Genomic DNA, 27181 nt, shown 5'->3' with positions numbered 1-27181 from the left:
ATAAATATATTATCCTGAGTTATGGAGATAGTGGGTTGGAGAAAATATTTATGATACCATCCATTAATACCTTAGTGTGATTATATCTTTCACATAACTAGGCAGAGCAGGTCCTGAAGGGATATAAATGGAAAAGGACTTTTAGGTAGCAGTGTGAAAATAATGCTAACTCTGGAAAGACGGGGCGACCAATGTCCATCTTATACACGTGTGTCTGTGTAGAAACATGCATGTGTGTCTATGTGCATGGATCCATGCATATTTATCTGTATAAATGTATCCATGTGTGCTGTTATGCATTTATGTTTGTCTTGTCTCTGTGTTTGACTGTGTTTCTTTCTGTATATATTTGTACACATGGATCCAGATACATATGTTTATCAGTATCTATGTGTATGCATATATATGTTTCAGTGTGCATGTGTGTATTTTTGTGACCCAGGGAAAAAAACTATAGGATACAGATTATTAAGATAAGAAACCAAAGATTCATAAAATATAAGTAAAAGACAAAAAGAATTGGTATTCACTGGGTTGTTCTATCACTAAATTATCATTATTATTGTAAGTAATTAAAACTTAAACAACTTGGGTATTTTCATGTACAGGAAAGTTATAGCCAATTAAGAAACAAAACTACAATTAAAAGGATACAGAATTAAATTGTCATTGGGGAAACAGTCATGTATACAACAGTTGAGTTTTATTTAGGACTAAACAGTGTGTTAACTAGTTAAGCTTTACTAAAATCCAACCTCTGAAATTGTTTCTTCATCTCTAAAATATTCCAACTCCTTGTTTTTCTAGAAGAGAAGATTCTGTGACAGCTAATAGATGAGTTTGGTCAACACAGTGGGTAATTTTGTGCTGCTTGTTTAAATTAGGTGGTGGTTACCTAAACATGTGTCATCTTATTCTCTAGTTTTTATATATATTTGAACATTTTCCCAGTAAAAGTCAGAAATGAAAAGCCCACCTGAGTTTAATGTGAGTGTAGTCTACCACTAGCAGGATAATAGAACTGTTATGACTTCACTTCTTATGGGCATCATAGAAGTGTCTACCTCATAGGGTTTTGTGAGAAATAATAGACTTAAAACACACTTATAAGCAACTCATTGTACACAGCACAAGCTTAACTGATTTACACATTGATGCCATATAATATTATAATACTATATAGATCATGTATTAAATGACCAAGAAATATAAGCACTACTCATCAATGACAAACTAGAAAACACCAAATATTCTTGATAGAAATTTTGAACAACTTGTCATGGGCAGGACTTGTTACCAAATTCCATTTCTACTAGTAAAACAGGTTTTCCCTGGTCCTCAGGACAGGCAAGGTTGAGAGGTCAGGTAACCTTCTTTTGTTCCACTTGAGGATTTGTGATGGACCACAACTTATTTGTAGGCAAGCGATCTTGTTTCTAAATATGGTAAAAATCAGTACTTCCACTGCAGAGAATCAATGTTTGTTTTCTAACTTAGTAAATGTTTTCAAGCAATAACTATTGGTAGGATGGAAGTTTTAGTAGTTAAAAGAGAGGCTCAACAAAGAGTTCAAAACTCAAATATTAATCAGAGTTTCCCTAGGACATTGCTTTTCAAAGTTCAATATGCATGTGAATAGCCAGGGACTCTTGTAAAAATTACTGCAATTCCCTACTGCTGAGTAGCTCTTAGATGATGCTGAAATGGCCAGCCCTAAACTAATGGTCTAGTTTAGCATATTCCTGACAGAGGACTATGGTAGGACTTAGGTTTCATTTAGATGAAAGACAATTAAGAACATGTGTGATCTAGAGTATTGACTAGGAAAATTCATTTCTTATCCTTTTGCTTTAGTAACTTTTATATTTACCAAAATAAGAGGCACAGGTATTCATTTGCAGGGGCTCCAAGATTCAGAATGCCACAAATAAGAAAAGTGAGTAAGTTAACTCCCTGACCAAGTCCTTATGGCTGCTGGGCATGGAATTTAGCATAGTAATAATGTTGAAGTACTTGCTCTAAACTCTTTCTTGGTATTGTGATATGGGACTTATTATTTCAAAAATAGGTCAGTGATTTTGTGAATTCAAAATTGGCTCCCAAGGAAAATTCCCATTGAAAAAGTAATGGATTTGACCTAATTTTAGTTCTGGAAAAAGGACTTGGATACCCAACTCCAGTTCCCACAGTATCCTGGAATGCATACACTTAGTAGAGGCTCCTGATGTTTGTAGTTCCATTTGCATAAGAGAAGACAAAACTGCTTGGGTCAGGGGAATGGTCTCTTTCACATGCCATAATCATGTTTGTATTAAATCTAAGTTAATGTCCCCTTTCATAAAGTTCCATAGGAATGTGAAAAAGTATTTGTTCTGAAAAATGCTCTCAGGGACCTTAACATATTGTATCTTGGACCCTTCATGAGAATATGTCTGTGGAATACTAGCTTCTTAGTGTGACTTGACTATGAACCATAGTTTCAAGAGCTTGGAACAGTGTTGGGTATGGTTTGTCTCGGGAAATGCTTATCTCAGGAAGCCACCTCCAGTCTCTCATCATTTCAGGGTAATTTAAATAAGATGTGAAGTGGAGACTTCTACCAATTTCTGAGGTAAGTAAAAGTCCTTTGGGGAAAAATAAGGTTTCATGGATTACAGGAATTTAGAGAGAAAACAAGTTAACAAAAACATTGATTCTCATTATTTAAGACACTAAGTTCCTACACAAATCATATTATAAGGTGTTCAAATCTTCTGAGACAATAGTGAGACCTCCCTTTCCTGTTCCCCAGTATTTTCATCTTTTAGATGAGGATGGTAAAGTAATGCCCTCCTCACAGAGTGGTTGTCAGGACTCAAAGGATAATGTGTTCAGAAGCGTGGCCACGCAGTAAGAAGCCCATGGATTGATGACAATTTGTAGTCCATTCCCCCACCCCAAAGATTCGAATGGTGTCTTTCCTTTGTTCCACCTTTAAGGAAGGTGTCAGTGAGTGTTTATATCAAGATAACTTGGGGGAACATTTTCAAGTTATGCATGCCCAGGTTCTGTAAGTCATTGTTTTATTGTGGCAATGGGAAAGGATATGCATATTTGTGAAAGCTCCCTAGGGACAGTGATGATGCATTCTTAGTACCCACCATGTATCTGCAGTAAATCTCTAAGAGTGATCCCCCCTTCCAATGGCAGTTCTGGGATCTGTTCCTTGGAATAAAATATTTTTGTACTTGAATAAATAAAAATTCCATGTTCTTCTTCTTGGGGCTTACTAAAGGATCAAATAAGTCCAACAGGACAGACTTTAAAATCTGTAGCCTATTATTTTTTATTTTGTTTATCTTTGCAGTGTTCTCCTTCCTTGCAACTCTCATTCATGTCTTTGTTCAATGAATTGAGGAAACTCTATGGTACAACATTAGCTAATAGTGAATTCTGTACCTATCCAGAAATTTTATTCATTACAGGTGCTAGGGGGAAGTAGCAAAGCAGAGACCAGGCAAGACTCCTCCTGTTCAGAGAGTGAACTGGGATTTAATTCTTTGATCCCATTGCTTTATTCTTCCAGCAACCTGTACTTATGTCTGGAAGGAATCTGTAAATAAGTGCTTTCCTGTATGCACCCCTCTGTAAATGTCAGGTAACAGCCAAAGGGCCAGGAAGGGAACTACCAAGGACTTTATGGACAAATGTGGCCTTGAATTCTCGTTCTAACTCTACAGCTCAGTGACTATGGGTGAAAGATGTGACTTATCTAGTCGTAGTTTCCTTATTTGTAAAACAAGGATGATGATGGTGTCCATTCATTGGGCTGTTGTGAGGGTGAGTTAATCAAGCAAAACTCTAACATGGGCTCAAGCTTATTATTGTTGTTAGTGAATCACAAATGTTCATGAGCAAAGGGAAACCAGGACAAGGACAAAGAGCTCCAGACAAGTAAATCTTTCCTTTCACATATAAATTTACCTATTCAAGAAAGGCCAAGTACCCGATGAGAATTCAGGCTGGGAATTATAAATGTTTATTGAACTGAATGGTTGGGATACTGGGTTATGAAGGATCCTTTCACCTAGCTACATTGTAGCTAAATTCCAACGTATCTGATGATATGCTAGAAACAGTCAGGAACTGAGACCAAAGGAAGAAGAAACATCAATGGCTGAAATTCAACAGCTTTGACATGAGAAGGGAAAAGAGATTTCGAATTGAATGAGGATGCTGAAGTCAGTGCGCTTAAAGCAGAGATGTTTACTCAAATAAAAGTTTATTATTTCTAGAAATAACTTAAAGGAAGAAGAATAGAACTAAATACCAAGTCTAAGATACTCTTGCCTGTTTCCAGACTAAGATGTCATACTCACCTGCTGTGGGTGTGTGTAATCCTGACTGTAAGTATCAGTTAAAAAGGTTTCTGATCAAGGAAGTAGGTCACAGGGCCCCAAGTCCAGGCCTAGATTGTTCCTGCCTGCCTTGACGGACTTTGTGACTGCACACTAGACGTTTGTCTTCCTCTTTGTAAACCCTGAAGGGAGGGACCAGCCAAGGAAAACAAAACTCAAGAGGCCAAGCCAGATCAACGGGGTGCAGAGACAAAGAGGCAAAGAGCTCTGGTCACTGCAGTGAGTGCACTGACAATGATATGGTAAAGGTGGGTTCCAGTTCTGATGGCCATAGAGACCACCTGTTGTGTATGTAGCAGGCACCAAGCCCTCATTTTGCTTCTTGCTTTCCTTATTCCAGCGCATGCTCACAACACTCTATGGGACACCTGTTGGCATTCCTGTCCACAAGTGGAGAGGGTACCAGACTTAGGATTATTGTCAATCTCATAGGACGGGTGCATCTTGGGAACTGTTCACCAGGTACTGTAGAGGAGGGCAAGCTGAGGCAGAATACATGTTTCGCCTTGATAAATGGTATATAGCATAGAACTACAGCTTTCGTGAGACCCTCAGAGGGATGGGATGGTTGCTTTCTTTCTCCCAAATCCCCTGACTTATTTAATTTCTCCTCAGCCAAAAGCCGGCAGAATAAAAAGTGATAGAATTCCCTTTTTCCATCAAGAGAGAAAGGTGCCAGGTTGGAAATTATTTCAATAGAAAACCAGAATCTCATTCCTAATTAGCCAAAAATTGTTTATGAAAATCATTAATATTAATGGCAACTATTTACCAGTCTCTTTCAGTGTGATGTTCACGTCAAATATCTCACTTCTATACCATTTAGTCTCTAGAGTTACTCTAAGGGAAAGGTATTATTTTTGCCTCTTTTTTCCTGATAAAGGAACCAAGGTGTGAGAGAGTGATAACTTGTGTAAAATGAGACAGCTTATATGTGACAGAACTTATAAATATAGTTCTGTCAAAACCTATAGTTGGAGTTGGTCAGCACCAAACTATCTGTATTTCTTCTACCCTCCAGCACTGCTCTTGCTAAGTATAAGACAAGCTGGACTGTCAGCAGGGGAACCTTCATAGGACCAAACTAGGTCCTCTGAATGTGGGTGACGGTGTGTGGCTTGGGCAGTCCGTGGGGGCAACTGGCAGTGGGACCAGGATTTTCTGATCCCTAGTGCTTGAACTGCCTTTTCGGAGCCTATTCTCTTTGGAGGGATACATTGCTTAGCCTAGATATAGGGGGGAGGTCTTGGTCCTGCCTCAAAGTGATGTGTTAGACTTTGTTGACTCTCCATGTTCCCTTAGACTCTCTGAGGAGAGAACGTGGGTGTGGTGGGAGGAAGGTAGGGAGACCAGGAGGATGGGAGGGAATGGGAACTGGGATTGTTATGTAAAATGAGAAAATATTGTTTTAAATGAAAAGAAGGATAAAAAAGAAATAACAGAAGTGTCAACAAGGGTTCTCTGACCTAGGAGAGGATTAGCACTGTCAATAAAGTAGGGTCACAAAAAGGAAAAGTGGGGATTGAGTGATAGCTCAGTTGGTTAAATGCTTACTGTGCAAACATAAGGACTTCAGTTTGATCCTTAGAACCCACTTCAAAAAAATGGGCATGGTGTTTCCTTATAATCCCACAGGCTGGGAGGTGGAATCAGGTGGATCTCTGGAGCTTGCTGGTCAGCTAGCATAGTGTACTCAGTAAATTCCATATCCACGAGAGACCCTGTTTCAATAAACAGGTGGATGGCTTCTGAGGACAGACTTGATGTTGTACACACACACACACACACACACACACACACACACACACTAACTACAGTTTTCCTGCTGTGGTTAAGAGGGAATCAAAGGAATATTGCAGATTCATAAATCTGAGCTAAGCAGAATGAACAGGGTATGCTGAGCACAGAGGAGAGGGTTGGCTGTATTTGTAACTGAGCAATTGTAGGACTTAGTTTTGAATACAAGTTAGCTTGTCCAATTGGATGAATTTAATCATCACTTATAAACTCAGGGCATCAGCAAGTTAGAGACTGTTTTTTTTCAACCTCAGTTTTCTCATCTGTGATATGGGCATGATAGCTACCCAGAGGGTTGCTGGGAGGAGTAAATTTCTGAAGAGGCATCTGCTACCTTCTCCTCTCTTCCTGACAGTGTGGGTTCAGCCATCTGAGAGATGAGCTCGCTTCTTACCTCTGACCTTACCATGTAAGATTATAGAGAAAGCACCTTACCTGCTGTGAGAAGCCCTTCACAACACGCCTCTGCTTGAGGTTGGTCTCTCCATCCAAGTTGGCAGTTTCCAGGTGGCAGACGCCACTGGGGTCTGAGGAGGAGAGGAGAAGGATGTCTGCCGGGACGATCTCATTACACTGCATCTGGACAAAGTCTCCCACACGCACGTCCTTCCAGCGCCTCGGCACGTAGTTCTGCTCTAGTCTGGGGCACGAGGAAGATGGGGCTCAGTGAGCGCGAAGACTCCTCAGTACTCTGCTTTACTGTCGATGCCAACTTGCCACAATTTAAAATCGCCAGGGAAGAGTACCCGTTGAGAAAATAGCTAGATTAGACTGGCTTGTGGGCATGTCTACAGGAGATTTTCTTGATTATTGGTTGACCCAGCCCATTGAGAGTGACATACTTCACTGGATAGGGGTCTTGAGTCATTTATGAGTAGAATAGAGGGGGCTATTAAGTATAGACTAAAGAGTGAGTTAGTCAGGATCTAGACATTTATTCTTTCTCTGCTTTTGATTGTGGATGTGACACTTTAAATGCTTGCCTTGATGTCCCTATGATAATAGCCTGTACCCTGGAATTGTAAGCCAAATAAATTTCTCCCTCCCCTAAGTTGCTTTTGGTCATGGTTTATAAAATCCCATTAGTAAAAGGTCTCTCCCTGTGATTGTTTAGAATTTTGAACAATTACCAACTGTTGACCAGGTGTGCTGAGCCCTCCCTTCCTGGCAGGAAGAATACTTTTAGGGGAAGTCATCTGTGCCATTATATTGCATGGCTGGTTATTACAGAAGAAAGCAAAAGTCCAAAGACCAGAGATAGAGAGGGAGCAGAGAGGCAGTAAAAATGAGGATATTGGTCATTAAGAATGCATGAGACATTGATAAAATAGAAAAAACTCTAGACACATTGAGAGCATTAGTAAGAAGATACCAGGGACTTTGACAGCATAGGACCCACAACAACTGGGAAGGCAGAGGACTTGGTATCATGGAAAAATGATAAACTTTCCCTTCAATAATTTATCAAAGCTAGACAACAGCAGTAGCAACAAAACTCATCAATTTAATGTTTACAACACACTAAGTACTAGTGTCAACATTTTGTTCCCTTACTTGACAATCCATTGGTGTAAGCATTATATGAATTTCTCAAATAAGTGGGAACTCATGGATCCCAGTCTGACAGCTGGAGAACCAACATAGGACCAAACCAGGCCCCCTGAATGTGTGTGTCAGTTAGGAGCACTGGGAACCTATGGGGCCTCTGGTAGTGGAACCAGGATGTGTCCCTAATGCATGAATGGTCTTTGGGAGCCCATTTCCCATGGAGGGTTACTCTCTTAGACTAGATACACAGGGAAGGACCTAGGCCCTGCCCCAAATGACTTGACAGATTTCAATGATCCTTCATGGAAGGCCTCACCCTTCCTGAGAAGTGGATGGGGGATGGCATGGGGGGGTTGTTGGAAGGTGTATGGGAGGATGGGAGGGAACTGGGATTGACATGTAAAATAATATTGCTTCTAATTTAAATAATATACATACATATAAACTAAGGATCAATTTTTTTCCTGAAGTCTTATAAAACCCGAGCTGAAACCTGAGCTTGTATCCAGCTTGATGTCAAAGCTCATAGCTTCCACTGCTAGTCCCTTCCAGCTGGTATCACAGCTTTAGCTCACCCATTCCCTCCATCCCAATAGGACACAGAACTCTCATATCAGAAAGTCTTCATTCCACCCAGCCAATTATTTGACAAAGTTTGCTCTCCTAAGTAATCCAGATGCTCATATTTTCTACCTTTAAAAAACACTTTAAAAGGGTCCTATAAAGTCTTTTGGCATTACAACAAAGATTTAGGCAGAGTTACATAGAAACTCCCTGCAAGGCCTTGAAGCACCTGTGACCTTTACAATATGAAGAAGTTCTGTTGGCTGATAAGCAGAGCTCAGAGCTAGGGCCTAGAGGAAGAAGAATAAACCACAAGGCCAGACTCTAGAAGGCTTGACGCAGTGCCTGCAAAGACAAAAAGTCTTTTGGCTATGTCAAGCCACATCTAATACCCAAGATACCCTCAATTATTCCTTGGATCATGCAGTGTCAAGACCTATCCTAAAGATGTTGGTTCTTCTATAACTGCATTTCAAACATTTCTCTTTCAACGTGGGATTTGAAACCAGACCAATATTCCACAAGTAGTCTTTTAATCAGAGCCCTGCTGGCTTGAAGCTGGTTTCTTTAATAATACCTGGACCTGGGGAGACAGGTTACATCTGTGCTATTTCCACACAATTGTTGGGTCCTTCTGGGCATGTTGCTGTTTCTGCTGGAATCTAAGCTACGTGAGCATGATAAGTCTACATCTAAAAGATGTGAATGAAAGTACTCAAAAGAGGATCAAGGAATTGGTGTCTGCCTTTTTGGGGGTTCTCTGGAGACTCTCAGCAAAGTCCTCCTAAAAGCCTATCATCTTTCTCACACACAGTCCCTGTAGAAGACTCTCCCAGTCCTTGAAATAAAGATCCTTCTATCTGGAAGAAGACTGCATCAGTGAATAAGGTCATCAGGGACATGAGAACTGGTGAGCAGCGTTGCATGTTGAAGCCTCCACAGGGTCTATGGAAATGCTCCATGGCTGTAGAAACCCAGTTTAGTGGCCCTAGTCTACTCTATGGCAATAATGTCTACATGACTACTGTATCATACCTTTTTCTGCCATGATAAAGCAGGAATCAGATTTCCACACAACTTTCAATTATTACCATCTAAGCACCTATCGTACCCCATATCTCTTCTTAAAAATGAAGAACAAGGACAGTTCTATAAGCTCTAGTCCACTGTATCATTTCACAGAATTATTTTAAAATTTGTTCATTTGTGCTGGGTGGTAGTGGTGCACACCTTTAATCTCAGCACTCAGGAGGCAAAGGCAGGTGGATCTATATGAATTAAAGGCCAGCCTGGTCTACATAGCGAGTTATAAGACAGGCTCCAAAGCTACAGAGAAACTCTGTCTTGACAAAAAGGTGTTTATTTATATAGGGTAGATATATATCCATTAAGACAGAGCAATTCAGTCCTGGGATCACCTGTAAGTGCTCGGGTAGAAGGCTCTTTAAAGGCTGCAGGATGGGTTAAACACTCAGTGTCAAATAGACTTTCACAGAATGAAGTAGGGGTTCTTACTCTACTGCTTTTTCTTTTCTTGTCATTATGAGAGAATGTAAACAAATCATTATTAAATATTATAGCGAATTTGTCCAAAGGAACAAAGGGTTATTCCCTGTTTATCTGCATCTCACTTTCCTTCCTCCTGGCCTTTGGGACTGTAGGGTATCAGCTGATTGCTGCAACATCAGCATTCCACCCAGTGTGTGAGATCAGCTTTACGGAGGACACCCTTGAATCTGAGCATTATCTGGATGATCATCATTTGCAGAGCTCCTTCATTCTGAAGGTTGTGACAAATATGCTAGCCAGGGTTGCTACATATCAGAGCAAAGTCAGTCTAAGGCACCTGTATCAGTGAAATCAACTCTTCTCATCCCACCCCCAAATAAAGGTTTCTGTTGCTAAGTGTGGGATATAGGTTGGGATTAAAAAAAGATGGAAGGCCTTGGAGGTTAGTTTTGAGTACATACATTTTTTGGGATGTCTGTCTGTCTGAACTAGGCTGGAATGCTAATTTGTCAGTCTTCATCATGATTTAGGCATTGTCAGATTTGTGATCTGAAGCTTTACAGTACTCCTTAGGTTCCAGTGATGTCACCACCATCCTGGACAGTTGTTTCTATAGATGAGTTCTTTCCTCAGACAGAACTGGATAGGGAAGGGACATTCATGGTTATTCCTGGAGGCTTGCCTCTTTACCTCTGTGAAGTAGGCTTGCCACACTACTCTGTCAACCTCGTCTTTCTTTGTTCTTTTTATGCTTATAATTGCATTCTGTGACCTGCAAACAAAATCCCCAACTCCTTCAACCTTCCCCCAAGTCTAGAAAAGAGGGATAGCAGCAAATAGATGCTCAGGCTCTGGAGTGAGGTTCCTGAAACAATTTCCCAGAAACATTGTTCCCAGGTCCATGCTACCTCCAGGAGTTCATGGAGGGCGACTAGAGTGTTGGAACTATTAGTATTCATTAAAAAGTAATTGGGAGAATGCATTTTAGTATGGATACATGAGACATTCCATATTGGGTATATCAATTGAGAAATTTTACTTATAGTAGTGTTATATTACATAATGCTATGTTACAGTAACTTAGCTCAGCTATGTTACAGGATGATAAGCATATTTTACTGGACCTTTAGGGACACTTCCATTTCACACTCGGCTACTTTGCTCAGTTATTCAGTGCTCTGGGGTACACTTGGCCAATTCATCTGTCACCAGCATGTCTGAGGAGCAGCCAAGGATGCATAGCCCAAGGGTGCCCAGCAAAGGGAGGTGAGAAGTGGCAGGATTTAGCTGAAGCATAAAAGTGGCATGCTTCTACATTGAGTGACACTCAGATGTGACCAGATGCTGGCCAGGAGCCACCAGCCAGAGTCATTCTCTCATTAATATGGCCTGCTTGGAACAGCTGCCCCAGGTGGATACAGGCATGGACTCTTGCCTGTCCCTCTGCTCAGTGCGCCTTTCCCTGCAATGTTCGCTGCTCTTTTAGTTTCCTGCAATGTTCACTGCTCTTTAAAAATAAGATAAATTCACATGGCTTAGGACAACGACTCCATCTGGCAGAGTCTACCGTGAGGAGAAATTAAGTGATGTAGCATTTAACAGCTTTCTGCGAGAAGGTGGGACTTTTAAAAAAGGATAAATAAACAGCAAGAGAGGTTTTTAAGCAACTGTATGCCATGTGGAAGTGGGAGAGAAGGAGGAGAAGGTGTTTAAGGCTCCATTTCTCCTGTAACTGGGTTCTATACAAAGAACTGCAAGAACTATACAAAGACAAGACCTTTCAGGAGGCTGTCTTATGGAACTTATGATTAACAGAGGAAAACTGACCTGGGATGTCCTTCAACAAGCTTAAATACTAAGCCCAGAGTGTCCCAGGTGCCTATTTAGAGTGGGTAGGGACCATTGAGAAGAATGAAGGCAGTCCAGGAATTAAGAATGTGTTCAAGGACAGGAGACATGACTTAATGATTGAATTCATACTATTCTTTCAGGGAACCCAGATTTGGCTCCTACCACCCATATCTGGCAGCTCACAACCACCTGTAATTACAGCTCCAGGGACTCTAACACCCTCTTCTAGCCTGTGCAGGCACTTGGACCCATGCTACCATACCCAAAACACACACACACACACACACACACACACACACGCAATTAAAAATGAAATAATTTTTTAAATGAGCATGTTTGAATCTAAGTTTCACTGAGTATTGTTTGTGAAACAAGGTCAAATTTTTATACATAATTATAACTGAGAAGTTAATCTCTCAGAACCTATATTTTATAAAAATATATATTTATTCTTCTTTCATGTATTATATCCCAACTGCAGTTTACCCTCCCTTCTCCCCTCCCAGTCCCTCTCTCCCCACCTTTCCTCTCCCTCAGATCCACCCCTTCATTTCCCTTCAGAAAAGAACAGGTCTCCCAGGGACATCAAACAGATGTGCCATAACAAGTTACTATAAGACAGGCACATACACTCAAATCAAGGGTGGATGAGGCAACCCAGTATGAGGAAAAGGGTCCAAAGAGGAGGCAAAAGAGTCAGAGACAGCTCCTGCTTCCACTGTTAGGAGTCCCACAAGAAGACCAAGCTACATGTAGAGGACCTAGGTCAAAGCCAAACAGGTTCCCTGATTGTCACTCCAGTCTCTGTGAACCCTTTATGAATTCTGGTTAGTTGGGTCTGTAGGTTTTCTTGTGTTGTCATTGACCCCTCTGGATACAACAATCCTTCCTTCTCCTCTTCCACAGGATTCCTGAGCCCTGTCTAAAGTTTGGCTGTGGGGCTCTGCATCTGCCCATATCAGTTGCTGGATGAAGCCTTTCTGATGATTATGCCAGACTCTGGTCTACAAGTAGAGCAGAATATGATTGGGAATCATTTCATTGATTTTTTTTTTGCCAGTCATGTTTGGTTCTATCCTAGGTCTCTGTGCTGTCCAGCGTCTTGTTTCTGTCCCCTCTCAGGACCGCTATGTCTTTATCTGCATCACCTCACAGGGTCGTAGAATGAGGACTAAGGTAAGATTCACTTGAGGACTGCATTCGGAGCTTTGCACTCATTAAACACTGCTCCCTTGGTGGTGCTGAGATAAATGATTGCTCATGGTGTGGTGAGGGCTTCTCACCCTTCTTGTGCCCTTGTACTTTTTTCTTCACGCTACTTCACACTCACAATTACATCCTATGGTAGACTATATCTGTAGCTCTACCCCTGTTCTCCAGGCGAAGAAGCCAAGGCTGGGATAAGTGGAGAGGCCTGGCCAAGGTGACAAAGCTCAGGCCAGACCCACTGTTCTTTCCATAGCTAGTGGCTGACTCAGGTCTGCTTATAATGCATGGTTCTTTGGTGAGTTGGGTGTAGAGATAGAGGCATATGGCAATATAGTTAGGGGCATTGAAGTCACTTGAACTGCATTTGAAGGTTGGTTATAACTTTTAAATATAATAGCCTTGGACTGTTACTTTTCTTCTGTGTGTGTGGGGGCGTGTGTGTGTGTGTGTGTGTGTGTGTGTGTGTGTGTATGCTCAAGTGCTTGCAGGTGCATATATTTGTGCATGTGTGTGAAGATCAGAGGTCAATCTCTCTTATTACTGCTGAAGTGATGTCTACCATTTATTTTTGAGAAAGTGTCTCTCATTGGTCTGAAATTTGTCATATAGGCTAGGCTGAATGTGCTATGAACCTCAGTGATCCTCCTGTCTATGCATTCCCAGTTCTTGGATTACAAAAGTGCCACCATCCCCATATTTTATGTGGCTTTTGGGGATCAGACTTAGGTTCCCATGCTTATAAAAAACACTGTACTGAACGAGCTATCTTGTCAGCCCCTTCTTAACCCGATCCTCAGATTATTCAATAGGACAAGGGACTTTTGGTTGTTTTAATTCACAGTTTACCACACTGGTATTTATAACTACCACCCTTCTCACTGTAGTGGTTTCTAGGTTGGGGCAGAATGGAACATTGCTGTAGAGACAGAAAACTGGAAACTATAGTAGTTGTGTATTTTATTAGCAGATACAAATGAGGTGTGGGGTTTAGTGGCTGGAAGGAATGTCTGGTGAGAGGGAATAGAGCATGAAAAGGATGGTGTTGTCTTAGTTCTTGACCTGGCCCCAGTAAATGACACTGAGGCTGAAGGATTCCTATTAAAAACAGTCTGGAACTAGGGCAGGGGATGGACAGTACCACTTTCTTCCTTCCTTCCTATTATTTATTGTTTATACTGGCTTTTCTGGTACAGAGCACACAGTAGGGATTTGCTAGACGTGGAGGAGTTGAGGAAACTATATAAAGCAGCTGAGGTGGAGGAACAGAGGGAGGTAGAGCCATGTCTGATCTGGAGACACTGTGGGACTTAAGTGACATTTACCACACTAGAGATACCCCGTTCAATTCAGGGATGCTGGAGATTGCCATGAGAGGACCCAAATCCTAAATCAACAGGTGGGGGCTGAACATGCTAACAGTCGAACATTTGTGTTAGCACCATCATGTTCTTATCCAGAGACTCCAGAAGCCTGGCCCACGTGTACACCATGTGTTAAAGCTCCATCTTTAACCTCACTGGTTATTCAGCTGCCATGTTCAGAAAGAATAACATAGGCTATCATTAAGAGGAGCTGGCCAGACACACCATGCCTCATAGGACAGGGAGTTACAGGAAACTTTCTGCAAGGCTGTGGCCACTGGGTTATGAATAACCAGCCTGGGGGTGTTTGAGAGCACAGAGCACAGTGTATATGACCTTTCTCTAACATCCGCAGATCTAAAGCCTACCTCTTTCTTTACACCCACAGGCAGTGAGCATCAGTGTTGTGTGACTAGTTGGCATTCCTGCTTGCACATCATGCTCCTGTTGCCTTCTTGCTTCATGCATCTTTTTATTTTTGCTGTGTGATAACCTTGCTGAGAGATGGGGAAGTGTACATTTATGTCCCTAGAATTGGGTTAGCTGAGTGTTAAATATGATGCTTGATAGATTCATCATGGATACTATGTAAAGGAAAATAAGTCATTGCAGACTCCTCCCTGAAGACTTCTAATAAAAATCTGATCTCATGTTATTGGCTGACATGTATGGAGTGCCCATAAAGAGCCCAGCACCAGGCATATGTGATAATTTATCTGCCTAATTAATAGATAACCTTTATTATTACCATTTCCTCCTCCTTTAAGATGAGAAAAACAGTGCCTAGGAGGGGTTACCTACTAAAGTACAATCACACAGTCATGTCTAACAGGACCTGTGAGTTCTATAGCTTAACAATGGATGCTTTGTCTGGGGATGAGGTGCATGGTAGATGAAGCTGAAGGCGACAGAAACCTGACAGGGGTTAAATAAAAGCATGAGTGTCACCTTTTAGAGTCCTGGGCTCAGTAATGACAGGGCAGAGGCTATGAATCCTTCCTTGTTGATACACAAATCATCTCTGATGACAGGGGTGCAGTGCATCAGGGACACCTGAACTCTCGTTTTATGACTCCTCTGTCTTTGGAGGACCTAATATGGTCTCTGCTGAAATTATAAGCTGAATTGGCCCAAGTGGTTTACATTTATAGCCTTTTGTGAACATAAGGCAAGGAAGAGGGGCTATAGTATGTGGATGGAAGACACTTGTACAATGGACACTGGGTTTGCAAAATGCAGAATAAGGCCCCGGGGCATGGGCGCCGTGGTTGATTGGTCTGTGACCTCCAGGCTGTTGTAATTTTCATAGTCACACTCAAATGACTCTGAATGTTTCTCCACTGTCTGCATTGTTCAGATTCTCTCCGGATGCCTGTTTTACTATGTGTTGGAGCTTGAAGTTCAGAGGTGCTCATGCTTAAGCCATGTTACAAGTTATGCTTTACCAAGTGTCTTTAGTTCTGGGCTAGGTGAGGACCCATGTGGTCTTCCCTGAACTTACCACTCAGTGTGGGGATGCTCAAAAGTGGAACATGATAGTCACTACACAGGATCAGGGTGGGCAGCTCTGACCAAGTACAGATTTGATGTGGAGCATTCAGTCAGGTCATTGTGTGACTGTTTTCCTTCCTCTGCTCCCTATCCTGTGGCCATGTGTTCTACAGTTCCTTTCCATAGCAATGCTGTTCCCAAGCCTTCTTGCATACCATCTGCCATTTTCTCATGAACTAGACCTTAGGAAGAATTATGGTCATCATTTAAAGATGAGACCAGTTGGACACTATCATTGAAATGGCTCTATGTAATTCATTAGATAATTAGCAAAACAATCAGTGTCAGCTTATCCATACCCCTAGGCTGTCTACTATAGACGCAGGCAGGATAGGCAGCCATCAAAGCCAGGCTGAAAGTCCAATTGGGCTTCTAGCACCAGTGGCTGCATATGGAGTTAACCTGACATCAAACAGCCACCTGATTTCCAGAAGGAAGATTTTTCATCTCCCACTAAAAAGTCAAACTGAGGGATAGCCCATTTGTAAAATGATAGTTCAGTCCATAAAATTCCTACTATGCAAGCCTGAGGACTTGAGTTCAGATAACCAATCATCAGCAGAGATGACCATTGGAGCTCATTGTTCAGCCAGCCTAGCCAACTGGTGAGCTCCAGGTAGAGCGAGAGTCACTGTCATTAAAAATAAGGTGTGGGGGTAAACAATGAAGGAAGACACCCATCACTGACCCGTGCAAAGCAAGAGTATGTATACACACATACAAACCTGCGTGGACACGTGTTCATACTAACACATACATGTACTACACATGCATACACACAGAATAAAGAATGCCAGTTAAATATTCTCTCATTTCCTCTCATTGTTCAGGCATTTCTTGTTACTTCCTAGTGTTTTTGAAACTGACACGTGTAACTTTCAGTTGACATATGACCATACTATGAATTAAATGGTGTTCCCTTGGCCTGACCAAGCATTTCTCAGCATGCCCCCTGAAGGGACACCTCTTTGAGGACGTCCTCCATTGGCTTTGGCATTTCATCCAGGTAGACGAATCCCTACATTCTCTATAGTACCATGTCTCCGGTCCCTGTGTATACAGGGCACTAAAGTATATGGACTTATAAGTGCTTGTAAGCATCTCATGTATGATGGCATCCATGCACCAATTAATGTTTGCTGAACAGTAGCTAGAGAAGTAGCTTAGTTCAGAAATGTCTGCTGTGTGAGCACAAGTACCCAACTTTAGATCCCCAGCACCAATGTAAAAAGCCAAATGGGGTTGCACATGTCTGGAACTCGTGCATGTGGTGGGCAGATACAGGCATATTCTCAGAGTTTGATGGATAGTCTGTCAAGTCAGTAAGTGCTGAGTTCAGTGAGAGACCATGTGTCAAAAAATAAAGTGAACAACAATAGAGGAAGACACCTGTTGGCAACCTCTGGCCTCCATACACATATACACACATGTGCACACTCAGACACACACACACACACACACACATACACACACACACACACTTGGCCAAACAGGTGAATAAGCCAGTGACTGGCTGTTGTAACTCAGGGTGGACTTTGTTCCATTTCTCTTTGGGGAGAAATCCCACCCCAATTCTCTCAGTTCACATCCTTCCTTCTGTACTGCGTGTTTTCTGAATACAAATACAATTTCCCTAAGCTAGCTGGAAAAATACAAGTCTCTTGCTGGGCATGGTTTCTGGATTCATTAAACAGAGCCCTGGGAGAAGCTAAGCTAATACAATTCTGAAGCTAATCTCCCCTCCAAGTCATTCCATAAATCTGATTAATGGGTCACCTCTCGACCATAAGCACTGTTGCTATATTAAAAGAAAATGCTCTAACAGGATTGTAATTCTGTTAACAAGACTTCTGCTGTTCGCAAAAGCCGTTTCCCCACAGTGGAAATGAGTCTAGACTGGATGATGCATGGGATTAGGTAGCCAGCAGAATTCTACGGGCCTTTGTGCTTAATTGCAAAAAAGAGAAAGGAATGGAAAAGGCGTCAGTTTCACAGAGGAGTGAACCAGAGGGAAGAGTCTGACACATGCTTCTAGGTGTGCCTCAGAAAACAGTGTCACTTTCTTGATTCTCAAGGTCTTTGACTGATATCTTATCCTGTGTCATTGATTTCTGGCAATGAGAGGCCCCTTAGCATCCATTAATTCAGATAATCATTAACATACAGGTGACATTCCTGGCTTTTCCTGCCATGGTTTTTCCACAGAACCTGTGTACTTTAGAGTGAGATAAACTTCAGGGACATCTAATGCAGGGTTCCCCAAGGTGGGCATGTTCCCATTAACATGTGGAAAGCAACTGACCAAAAAATGGATGTTTAAGTGACACTGCACTGTTGGGGGCATGGGAATGGCCTGTGAAATGCCTGTCTCTCTCTTTCTTGGAAGTTATTTTATTTGGGTTTTATTACTTCCTGGAAAACATGGCTGGGGTCTTTGGATAAGGACCTTACCTCAGGTATAATTTATTATCATAATCTTATTTTTTGCTGCCAGTGATTGGGTCTGGGTAGGCATGTGATCCAATGAGGGGGGTCACGGAGGTGTGAGGGGGTTAGGGGTAAGTTACCTCTGTTGAAGTTAAGAGTAAGTTACCCTTTATGAAGGCCACCAGAAATACCTTTCTTTGTCCCTTTGTGGGTTATAAGAAGTAGTTCTCAGGGTTCGTCCTGATACAGCATTCTCATTGCCATGAGGCTCAACTGTCTGAGGGTTCAGATGACAAAAACAGGAGCTAAATGCTGAGTCTGGATCTAGACACTGACTGGAGTACTAGGTACCTGCTCACCGCAAGCCACCTGTGGCAGCTTAAGTTATAATTCCTGATTGTGTAAATCTCTGTGATGGAGGATTCTGCCATTGGCAGAAGAAAAATGTTAAGCCAAAACAGCACTGGACATGGTGCTTGCTGTGGGTTATGCCTGGTGCATAATTACATTATCACACGTTATTAGACATGAGAGCAACAGCATGTAGATACTATATTCTGAATTATTTTGCTGTAAGTTCTGTTTTCTTCCCCTCCCCTCCCCAATAGTACATCTCACAGGACCTACTAGCCTTATGAAAGTAGACATGGGAATGCAGAAATTGAAGTGATTCCCCTAGGCTATTCTTAGTTAGCTAATGACCTGGGCCTAGAGGGCAGGTAGCTGACTCCCAAGCCTGCTAGCCCCTCAAGGTCATAGCTCCTTAGGTTCAAAGACAGCCCTTTCTTGAGGATGACCTCAGAAGAACACAATTATTCTTTTGCAAAGACTTCTGATTCCTTGGACAATTTAAAGCAAAGTGTGAAAATTAGACGCTCCCAGGCAGAGCTGAACTTTAGGTCAAACAAACTAAATCTGAAGGATTTGCATCAATTATGTCATTAGCAACCCTGGAAGAGGTACAACAGGTAGCTGAAGATTGTTGGAGGAGTGGGGGGGTCTGATAGCAAAGACTGTAGCCTCTGGTATGTTACCCTTACTCAAATAAATCAGCCCCCACCCATGTTCATGTATGCAGTTCTAATTCAATGCAGTGGGATGCCCACCCCTCCCCCCCCAGAAAAGAAAAAGACATGAAACTAGGAGTGGGGGTGGTTGGGAAGAAGGCGTTCAATAGGAGGAGGAGGAGAATAAGAAAAGATGATGGATAATATGATCAAAGTAATATATATATATATTCACACACACATATGCATGAAATTGTAAAAGGACAACTGAATTTGACATAATAAAGACTTAACAACTTTACTTCTCCTAAGGAACTCAGGTAATCTGGTCTACCCAGCACTGGGCTGTATTTATGCTTGGAACAAAGCATTTTGTAGCTCAGCAGCCAGCTCTGCGGTGAACCCTTCTGGGCTTGACCTTTGGAGGCCCCCAATCCCCATCACATCCCAATACTGATTGCCTGTCTGGCCCCCACAGCCAGCTATCCTGATGTCACTGAAAAGAATAAACTTTCCCACACTTAGGTATTAAAGGCATCTTCAAACGACATGATTATTAATTAATTAATTCAAAGTGGACATGTTTCCTTACTGTGTACCTTTGCTTTGTTAACCAGCATCTCTTTTGGGATGGGATATCTTAAGAATGCGCCCTTCTCAGTTATTCTATTGGAAACCCCGTCAGAAACACTCAACTCAACCCCCTTTTTTGTTCTTCCTGCCAGTGGGTGGTCAGGCTTACAAAACTTTTTCTAAATTTTTTTTTTAATTTTGAAATACATTCTCATGTAGCTCAGGTTATCGTTGAACTATACAGGCGAGGTGGCCTTCAACTCCTGATTCTCCTGCCTCAGTCTCCCGAGGGCTGAGATTACAGGCATATGTAATCATATCTATCAGATATATTTAACAGGTAATCATACTATTATCTGTTCCAGATAGTTATTATCTTGTTTTACTCAAGCTATTTTGAGAACAGAACAGTAGGTTGGGCATTCTGGCTCTCAGCACAGGTGAGCCTGCCCCTTGATCAACATCAGGATAAGTGCCAAGAAGAGGTTCATTATTCTGGGATATTCTGGCAGAGAGGGAAGAACAGGACTCCTATACTTCCACAGGGGACAAGCTTCCTGCCTGTCTTTGTGCCACCATGCATGGACAACAAAGGAGAAAGGTGGTGACAAATTGCAAGATGTGTGGGTTGGGGCCAGGGGAAAATGAATGCTTTCCCTGTAAGGGGAGGGTTTATTCTTTTCCTGTAAGGGAAGGATTTACACCCAGGCAGCTATTTCTTCCTCTTTTTTTGATAGCCTGTCTGCATCTCAGCTACAGCTGACCACTGTGCTCACAACATTCATGGCAATTAGATCTAGCTGGGAAAGGAATAAAAGATCCCTCTTATTACTTTTTCTTTTTCTAGACATAATTGTGGCCCTGACAGCCAAGATGCTCCTGAGTGGGGAGAGTGGAGTTTCACATAGGGGATCTTTGTCTGTCATAGTCTCCCTGGAGGCCTCCCCTGGTGGAGAACTTCTTTTATGGGAACCTGACTCCTAAGCCCTTCCATAATCCAGTTCCAGTAGCTAAGCTTTCATTCCCCAAGGAAGAGCATTACTTCTCAGTTAGCAGATCCTAATCGGCTAGAGGGCATACTTTGAAAGTCACTCTCTTTCATTTCTGCCGGTGACCAGGGCAACAGAGAAACCTCTGCAGATGCAGTTGATAAACTTAGAGGAAATAAGTCAGCCAATAGAGTGATCCCAGGAAAGGGGGGGATAGGGAGGAGAGAGAGAGAGAGAGAGAGAGAGAGAGAGAGAGAGAGAGAGAGAGAGAGAGAGAGAGAGAGAGAGAGAGAGAGACTGACTGTGAGTGACAGAATGAAGACTTTTCCTATTTAATAAGAAACAAAGCCTTACATCTGCAAGCAGTTCAAGCATTCATGGCTAACTGCTAGTTCACCCAACTAGTGTCCTATTATTTTCTTTCATGAGGCCTGAGCTCACCTCCCCTAGTTCCTTTAGAGTCACACAGTTTGTCACAAAATAGAGACCCCTTTAATTCTGTCCTTTTTCCCTTACCAAATAAGAACATGTCCCTAAGAGCCCAGTTTGGACATCAGGCCAATGAAACTTTGCAATATATCTGTATGTATAAAGCAATACTAAACGGTGTGGTCAGACCAGACCAGAGTAGACTATGTTTTGTGGGAATATCAGAAACGAGCCTGGGGCAGTCAATACCTCAGCAGATAGGAATTTTGCTTTCTTAAAGTGACTGTGCCTCATCTTTACATGTCTGACATTAACACTAAGAGTTCATTCCCTAGGGTTATTTTGTGTCAGTCTTATGAACACATCAAGAATTGCTCTTGTTTTAGGAATTACAGCATAACACTGTGAGCATTTTCATCACTCCCCTAAGGCCACCACATAGTTAGGACTGGAGACAGCGCTTAACCCTGGGTTTGTCCTCAGGCTCCTAGTATAAGGCAAAGTTTCGTTACTCCACTGAAACAGTGATGCATTCCTCTTCCAGAGTTCAGAGTCAAACACGCTATAGCAACACTGGACTAATCAGGAAAGAGAATTTAGAGAAACTTCATCAAAGAAAATACTAGAAAATGAAGAGTTCCTAATTTGAAAAGCCTCCCTTGGTCCTCTTTTGTGTGTGATCCTTCCTGCTGTAGTCTTCACTCTGGGCACTAAACACTTCACTGAGATAAAATCATGAGAGCCCCTGCCACCATCCCTTTTGCTGGTAGGAGTGGCAGCCAGAGAAAGTTAGGCTGTACCAGTGAACCTCCCCAGACCTCTTAGTTTTACCTGCTATAAACCAGGGACTCTCGGTTATTGATGACTTTATCAAATTTGTATCTCCGGAAGTCTTCCCAAGCATCCTTGATGGCAGTGACAGTGAGGATGACACAGACCGGAACCATGCTCACCCCTGGCTGGAATGCATTGACCACGGGGATGAAATTCAGAATGACAATGCCCACAAAATAGAGATTGGCAAACCGGTGCAGTTGCTCAAAAATGTTCTTGGGTATAAAGGACAGCACTGTGTACTTGCTGGTCTTGATTTGGTTCCCACGATAATGGCGGTTGGGGTTTTCTTTGTAGGGCCATCCTTCGAAAGGCAGGTTCGAGACCACGACCCTCTTCTTGTCTTCTTTCTTTTTCCGCCTTTTCCTCCCTTCCTTCCTCATCTCTGCTTAAGCCCACCTCGTCTATTCTCATAATTTAATTAGCATCTTTTACTCCTTGCCTCCTGTGCTGAAAATGTCTCTTCTTTCAAAACTACCGATACAAAAAAGTTTAAAATAAGAAGAAAAGGAAAACAAGCCAGCTTGCAATTAGTGTGGGAGAACTCTGATCAGGAAGGCGCTTGCAGAGAATGGGTGTGTGTCCAGGAGGAATTTCCTTCTGCCAGGTACAGGCTCCACCCTGTTGGAATGTAGAAGTCATCCACAGGTGGCTTCCTTCCTACACAGGTGCACTAATGCTGGGTCCTAAAACTTACCAGGTTAAGTATCAAACTGAATTTTTAGCCAGGGCACTCTGCAGCTTTAAAATTGGCACAAGCACACGTGTCTGTGTGTGTGTGCGCATGTGCACGTGTGTGTGCGCGCGCGACTTAAAAGACATTCTTAGGAAATTAGTCTCCTGTGATGATCTAATCATCTTGGAGTCTAATTCTTGGGCTTCTAACCCTATCTTAATAATACCAAGTCTGTATGGCCAAGGATATGAGGGTTTCCATGAGCTACACCAAGGTTTCTCAACTTCAGCCTTGCTATTTTTGACTAGATAATTTGTGTGTGTGTGTTTCCAGTCCTGTGTATTTAAGATATGTACTGGCATCCCCAGCTTCCATTGACTAGATGCTGGTAGTATCCTGTCTACTAACTATCCCCACCTATCACCATATGCTACAGGTTGGGGGCAGGGAGGAGGTGTGTGCCAAAATTACCCCTAGGTGAGAATTGCTGAACTAAGAAAACAATGTCTGAAAAAATCCTAAGGAATCAAACTTTTCACTATCTACCTAAGAAAACCCCTACCACACACTTAAGTCTGTGTTTAAATATACATATGTAGTCCAAATGAAATTTTATTATCTGAGCTGACAATGCCAAGAGTCAAAAAAGATACATCTAACAAAAACCCCAACACTAGGCATTGGAAACCCTCTTTTGAGTCGTTGGTCATAGAGTCCGAAAACATAACAGGCTACTGCTAGATAGAGGTGGAAGGTAAATTCCTACTGGTGAAGACATCATGCACTTTAGACATAAGGCCAGGGGTTCTTGAACTGAATTGACCTGCAAGGCTGCTGAGGATTAACTTTCATGATACCAGGAGGTGCCATTCAAGCTTCTAAAGGAGGGAAGCAACCAACCATTTTACCTAACTACAATACCTCTGAAACATAACAATGGCAAGTATGGCACAAATAACCCTTACAGTGTAGTAGTGGCATGCATATCTTGGTAGTAACTTATAGCTCTCTCATTGGACTAAATCCCATCAGCAAAAACAAAATCATATCCACTACTGGAAATGTACCCAGGGCTAGTGAAGTCATGGATCTTGGAAGAGAACCTACAGCTGCCACTTTACTAAACCAGCATAATCCCTAACTACACTCTAAATATTTGTCTTTATATCCACATCTAAGTGCAGTCCTTTCTGTCATCAAGGAAACTTCTCTTTTCAACAGTTGGAGAGCATCACAGAGAAGTATAACCAATCCAAATGCCCAGTCCCAACTGATACATCTACAAAACACTCATTCCACTAGGGCTCAGGGAACTTGGGAGAAAAGTATATGGGAAGATTGTTAAGAGCCAGAGGAACAGGGAGTTTTCTGTGGGACTGTGTCTCCTACTGATGGCAAAAACTACACCCATGAAGTCTCACCAACATGACTGCCCAAACTTGAGCTGAATAACAACAACAGACATGCTAACATGCATGGGAGAAAGTCCACGAAGCCTCAACTCCAAAGAACCACAGGCAACTAAGGAATGCTGTGAGTAGGGACAATGGTCATCTCCAGGGAATAACACACCAATTGATTCTCTAATACCAAATGGTGAGACCTGAAAACATACCTAAAGTAACATTTTACAGACTGAGCAGATTATATTTAGGAGTGCATATATACATGTAACAATAATTAATGAGAAAAGAAGCAATGAATTTAAAAAAGATCAAGGGGAGTCATATGAAAGGGTTTGGTGGGAGATAAAGGAAGGGGGAAATGATGAATTTATAATATTAAAAAATAAAAGTTTTCAAAAATTTAAAATGTTTAAAAAATGACATATGAGGTTAGCTTAGTGGGTAAGGGTGCTTGCCATCAAGTCTGATAACTTAAGTTCAATATCCAGACCCTACATATTAGAAGGGAGAACCAATTTCTACAAGTCATATTTTGTTCTCCATATGTGTGTTGTGATAAACACACACACAAACACACACACACACACACTAAAGTTAAAGGTCATATTGCAAGTAAATATCAGTCCCTTAAATATGCTGATGTTTATTTACCCTGTTTGCAAGAGAGAGAACAATGGTAAAGTCCCCTTACCTCTCATATATCTGAATGCTGGCACTGTTCATCTCTCTATCAAATCGGTATCTCTTGAAGTCCTCTATGCCGTCTTTGACCATGATGATAAACAAGACAGTGGCCAATGGTAACATGGTGATTTCCCTGTGGAAGACTTCCATGGAGGGCATCCAGTTCAGAATCACTAGGAACAGGAAGTAGAGGTTGGCCCACCTGGAGGAATAAGCAAGGTGTGTGTGAACCTGAAGGAGAAAAATGTTCTCTTCCAACCTCTTCCTAGTGATTGGTTTTAGCCAGTCAAACATCTCTTTCAGTGTCAAGTCAAACACTGTAGTAAAGGACTTGAAGGCAAATGTCACAAATGTTTTCTTACATCGATTTTTAAAATCACATGTATTTATTTTCTCTGTGTGCGGGCATGAGTGCACATGTGACCTTTGCCATGGAGTGAATGTGGAGGTCAGAGGACAACTGGCAGGTGAGGATTCTCTACTTTCAGCATGTGGGTCTTCGGGGTTGAACTCAGGTCATCAGTCTTGGTGACAATCCCCTTTGTCTGTGCTTTACTAGTTCATTGTCCTGCCTAAGTTTGTTCTCTCTTGTGCAAAGACAGAATAATATCATACTTTACTCCAAAGGGCTCTTACAAATGTTATGTAGCATAAAAATGGTTTTGTGTATGCTAAAGGGTTCTGAAACATAATAGCTAATAAATAATAGTTACAAAACTCAATAGATGGTGTGATTTTTAAGTATGCATTTTGATTTATAATTGATAATGATTTTGCAAACTGTCTGAAAAGAATGCATTATATTTTCAAAGTTTTTAAGTGAATACCATTTCTTCTGCCACAGTACCTTTGCGCGAAACCATGTAAGCAGAAACATTGTCCTGGTTCCCTTTCCCCACTTCTTTCTTTTCACTCCTGTCTTAAAATAAAAAAATTGTGTGGGTGTGTTATGTGTAATGCATTCACATGTATGTGGGTGCACATGCTCATTCAGATGCATACATGCATGACTTTTGAAGTCTTCCTCAGTCATTCCCCACTTTACATAATGAGGCAGAGTCTTTTACTTGAACCCATACATCACTGATTTTTACTAATCTAAACTAGACAGTTTTGCTCTGCCACTCCCCAGGCTCCCTTTCTCCCAAGAACTTGGACTGCAGGTAGGCAGGTAGCCTCACACTTGCCTAGCACTTAGAGGGTTGCTGGGGATCTGAACATTGGTCCTCACATTTGACTTAGTGAACACTTTAGCCCCCAATACCCCTGTGAGTCATCTACCTAGGTCTCTGTCTTTACATCCAGTCATATCTGAATTGCTACTTCCTCAAGGAAACCTTTGCTGACATTGTTAAGTAGGTCAAATCCTCACTGTAAAGCACTACATACCCCTCCTTGCAAGTTTTCTTTCTAGCTAACAGTTTTTAACCAATTTAATCATTTAGAAATTAACCTGTGTTTCAGTCACCAGATGGTACAATGAGGCCAGTATTTACTTTTTCCCCATGTATTCCTACCTCTCAACACATAACATAAGTCATCACTTGATCAATGGGAGAAGCTTATTTCACATATGCGTTTGAACATTAAAGGGTGCTGCTTAGAGACTGGTGTCTTTCATTTTGTCTCAGTGGCAAATGCTAGGCTAAGGTACATAGAGTTGGGGGACCTGGCTGCATACCTATGAAACTGCTCAAAGAGATTCTGGGGCAGGAAGGTGAGCAGAGTGTACTTGGTTGTACAGATGCTGTTGCCTGGGTACCTCCTGGAGACCTTCTTCCAGTCCTGGTGACACATGCCATTGTTGGGGTACACCACCCGCTGCTCTGTTGGTTTGTGACTCTGCTGGCCCATCTCTGGAGAAAGCAGTGGTGTTCTTTCTGAAGGAGACTGGGGGCAGCCATTTTGGGTTCGCCATTTCCACCGGAGCCAAGAAAAGTCCAAGGAGAGTGTCATTTCCAGAAGCAGGTGGCAACAGTCTGAAAACACACAGGAAGTTGTGGTGAGGAGAGATGAGTAGAACATCAACATGTGAAGTCACGATGGTAAGGAGGAAAAACAATGTGGCATCTCTTCATTTGTCTAGGCAAGGTCCAGTCTTAGAAAAACACAAACAGTCCCTACAATGCCTCTGTTTTAGGGTCAGATGTATTGAGCAATAAAAACAATCTGATCTGCAACTAACACAAGGATCAGTGTTGTGAAAGCCGGAGATAGTGGTGGAGTGGCAGGCATTGGTGACCTGGTTGATGCAGTCATAGAAAGCCAAAGTTTGGCCTGCAAGGATGGGATGCTGGAGGGCTAAATTTGAGCTGTGCTTCATTCTTAATGGTAATTTTTTTCTATTCATGTTGTTCATCTTCTACTTG

General features: G+C 42.0%; 1 protein-coding gene across 4 annotated transcripts in view; it reads right to left on the bottom strand.

The window, feature by feature from the left end:
- Atp10b (ATPase phospholipid transporting 10B (putative)) overlaps window positions 1–27181 on the bottom strand; it is a 309498-nt gene that overhangs the window by 71608 nt on the left and 210709 nt on the right. For 3 of the 4 annotated variants that reach the window (XM_021228299.2, XM_040748470.1, XM_040748471.1), the window contains 3 exons: window positions 26494–26791; window positions 24820–25014; window positions 6630–6834 (listed from right to left, as the gene is read on the bottom strand). In XM_021228299.2, coding sequence (XP_021083958.1) covers window positions 6630–6834; window positions 24820–25014; window positions 26494–26768 — 675 coding nt within the window. In that variant the 5' untranslated portion in view covers window positions 26769–26791. Of the gene's footprint in view, window positions 1–6629; window positions 6835–22043; window positions 22622–24819; window positions 25015–26493; window positions 26792–27181 lie in introns of those variants that run through there. The other variant, XM_040748472.1, reaches the window with a different exon arrangement.

The sequence above is a fragment of the Mesocricetus auratus genome, unplaced genomic scaffold, assembly GCF_017639785.1.
Source record: "Mesocricetus auratus isolate SY011 unplaced genomic scaffold, BCM_Maur_2.0 Super-Scaffold_100007, whole genome shotgun sequence".
Classification (NCBI taxonomy): domain Eukaryota; kingdom Metazoa; phylum Chordata; class Mammalia; order Rodentia; family Cricetidae; genus Mesocricetus; species Mesocricetus auratus.
The sequence above is the reverse complement of the archived record's forward strand: the minus strand, read 5'-3'. Positions and strand labels throughout refer to the sequence as shown.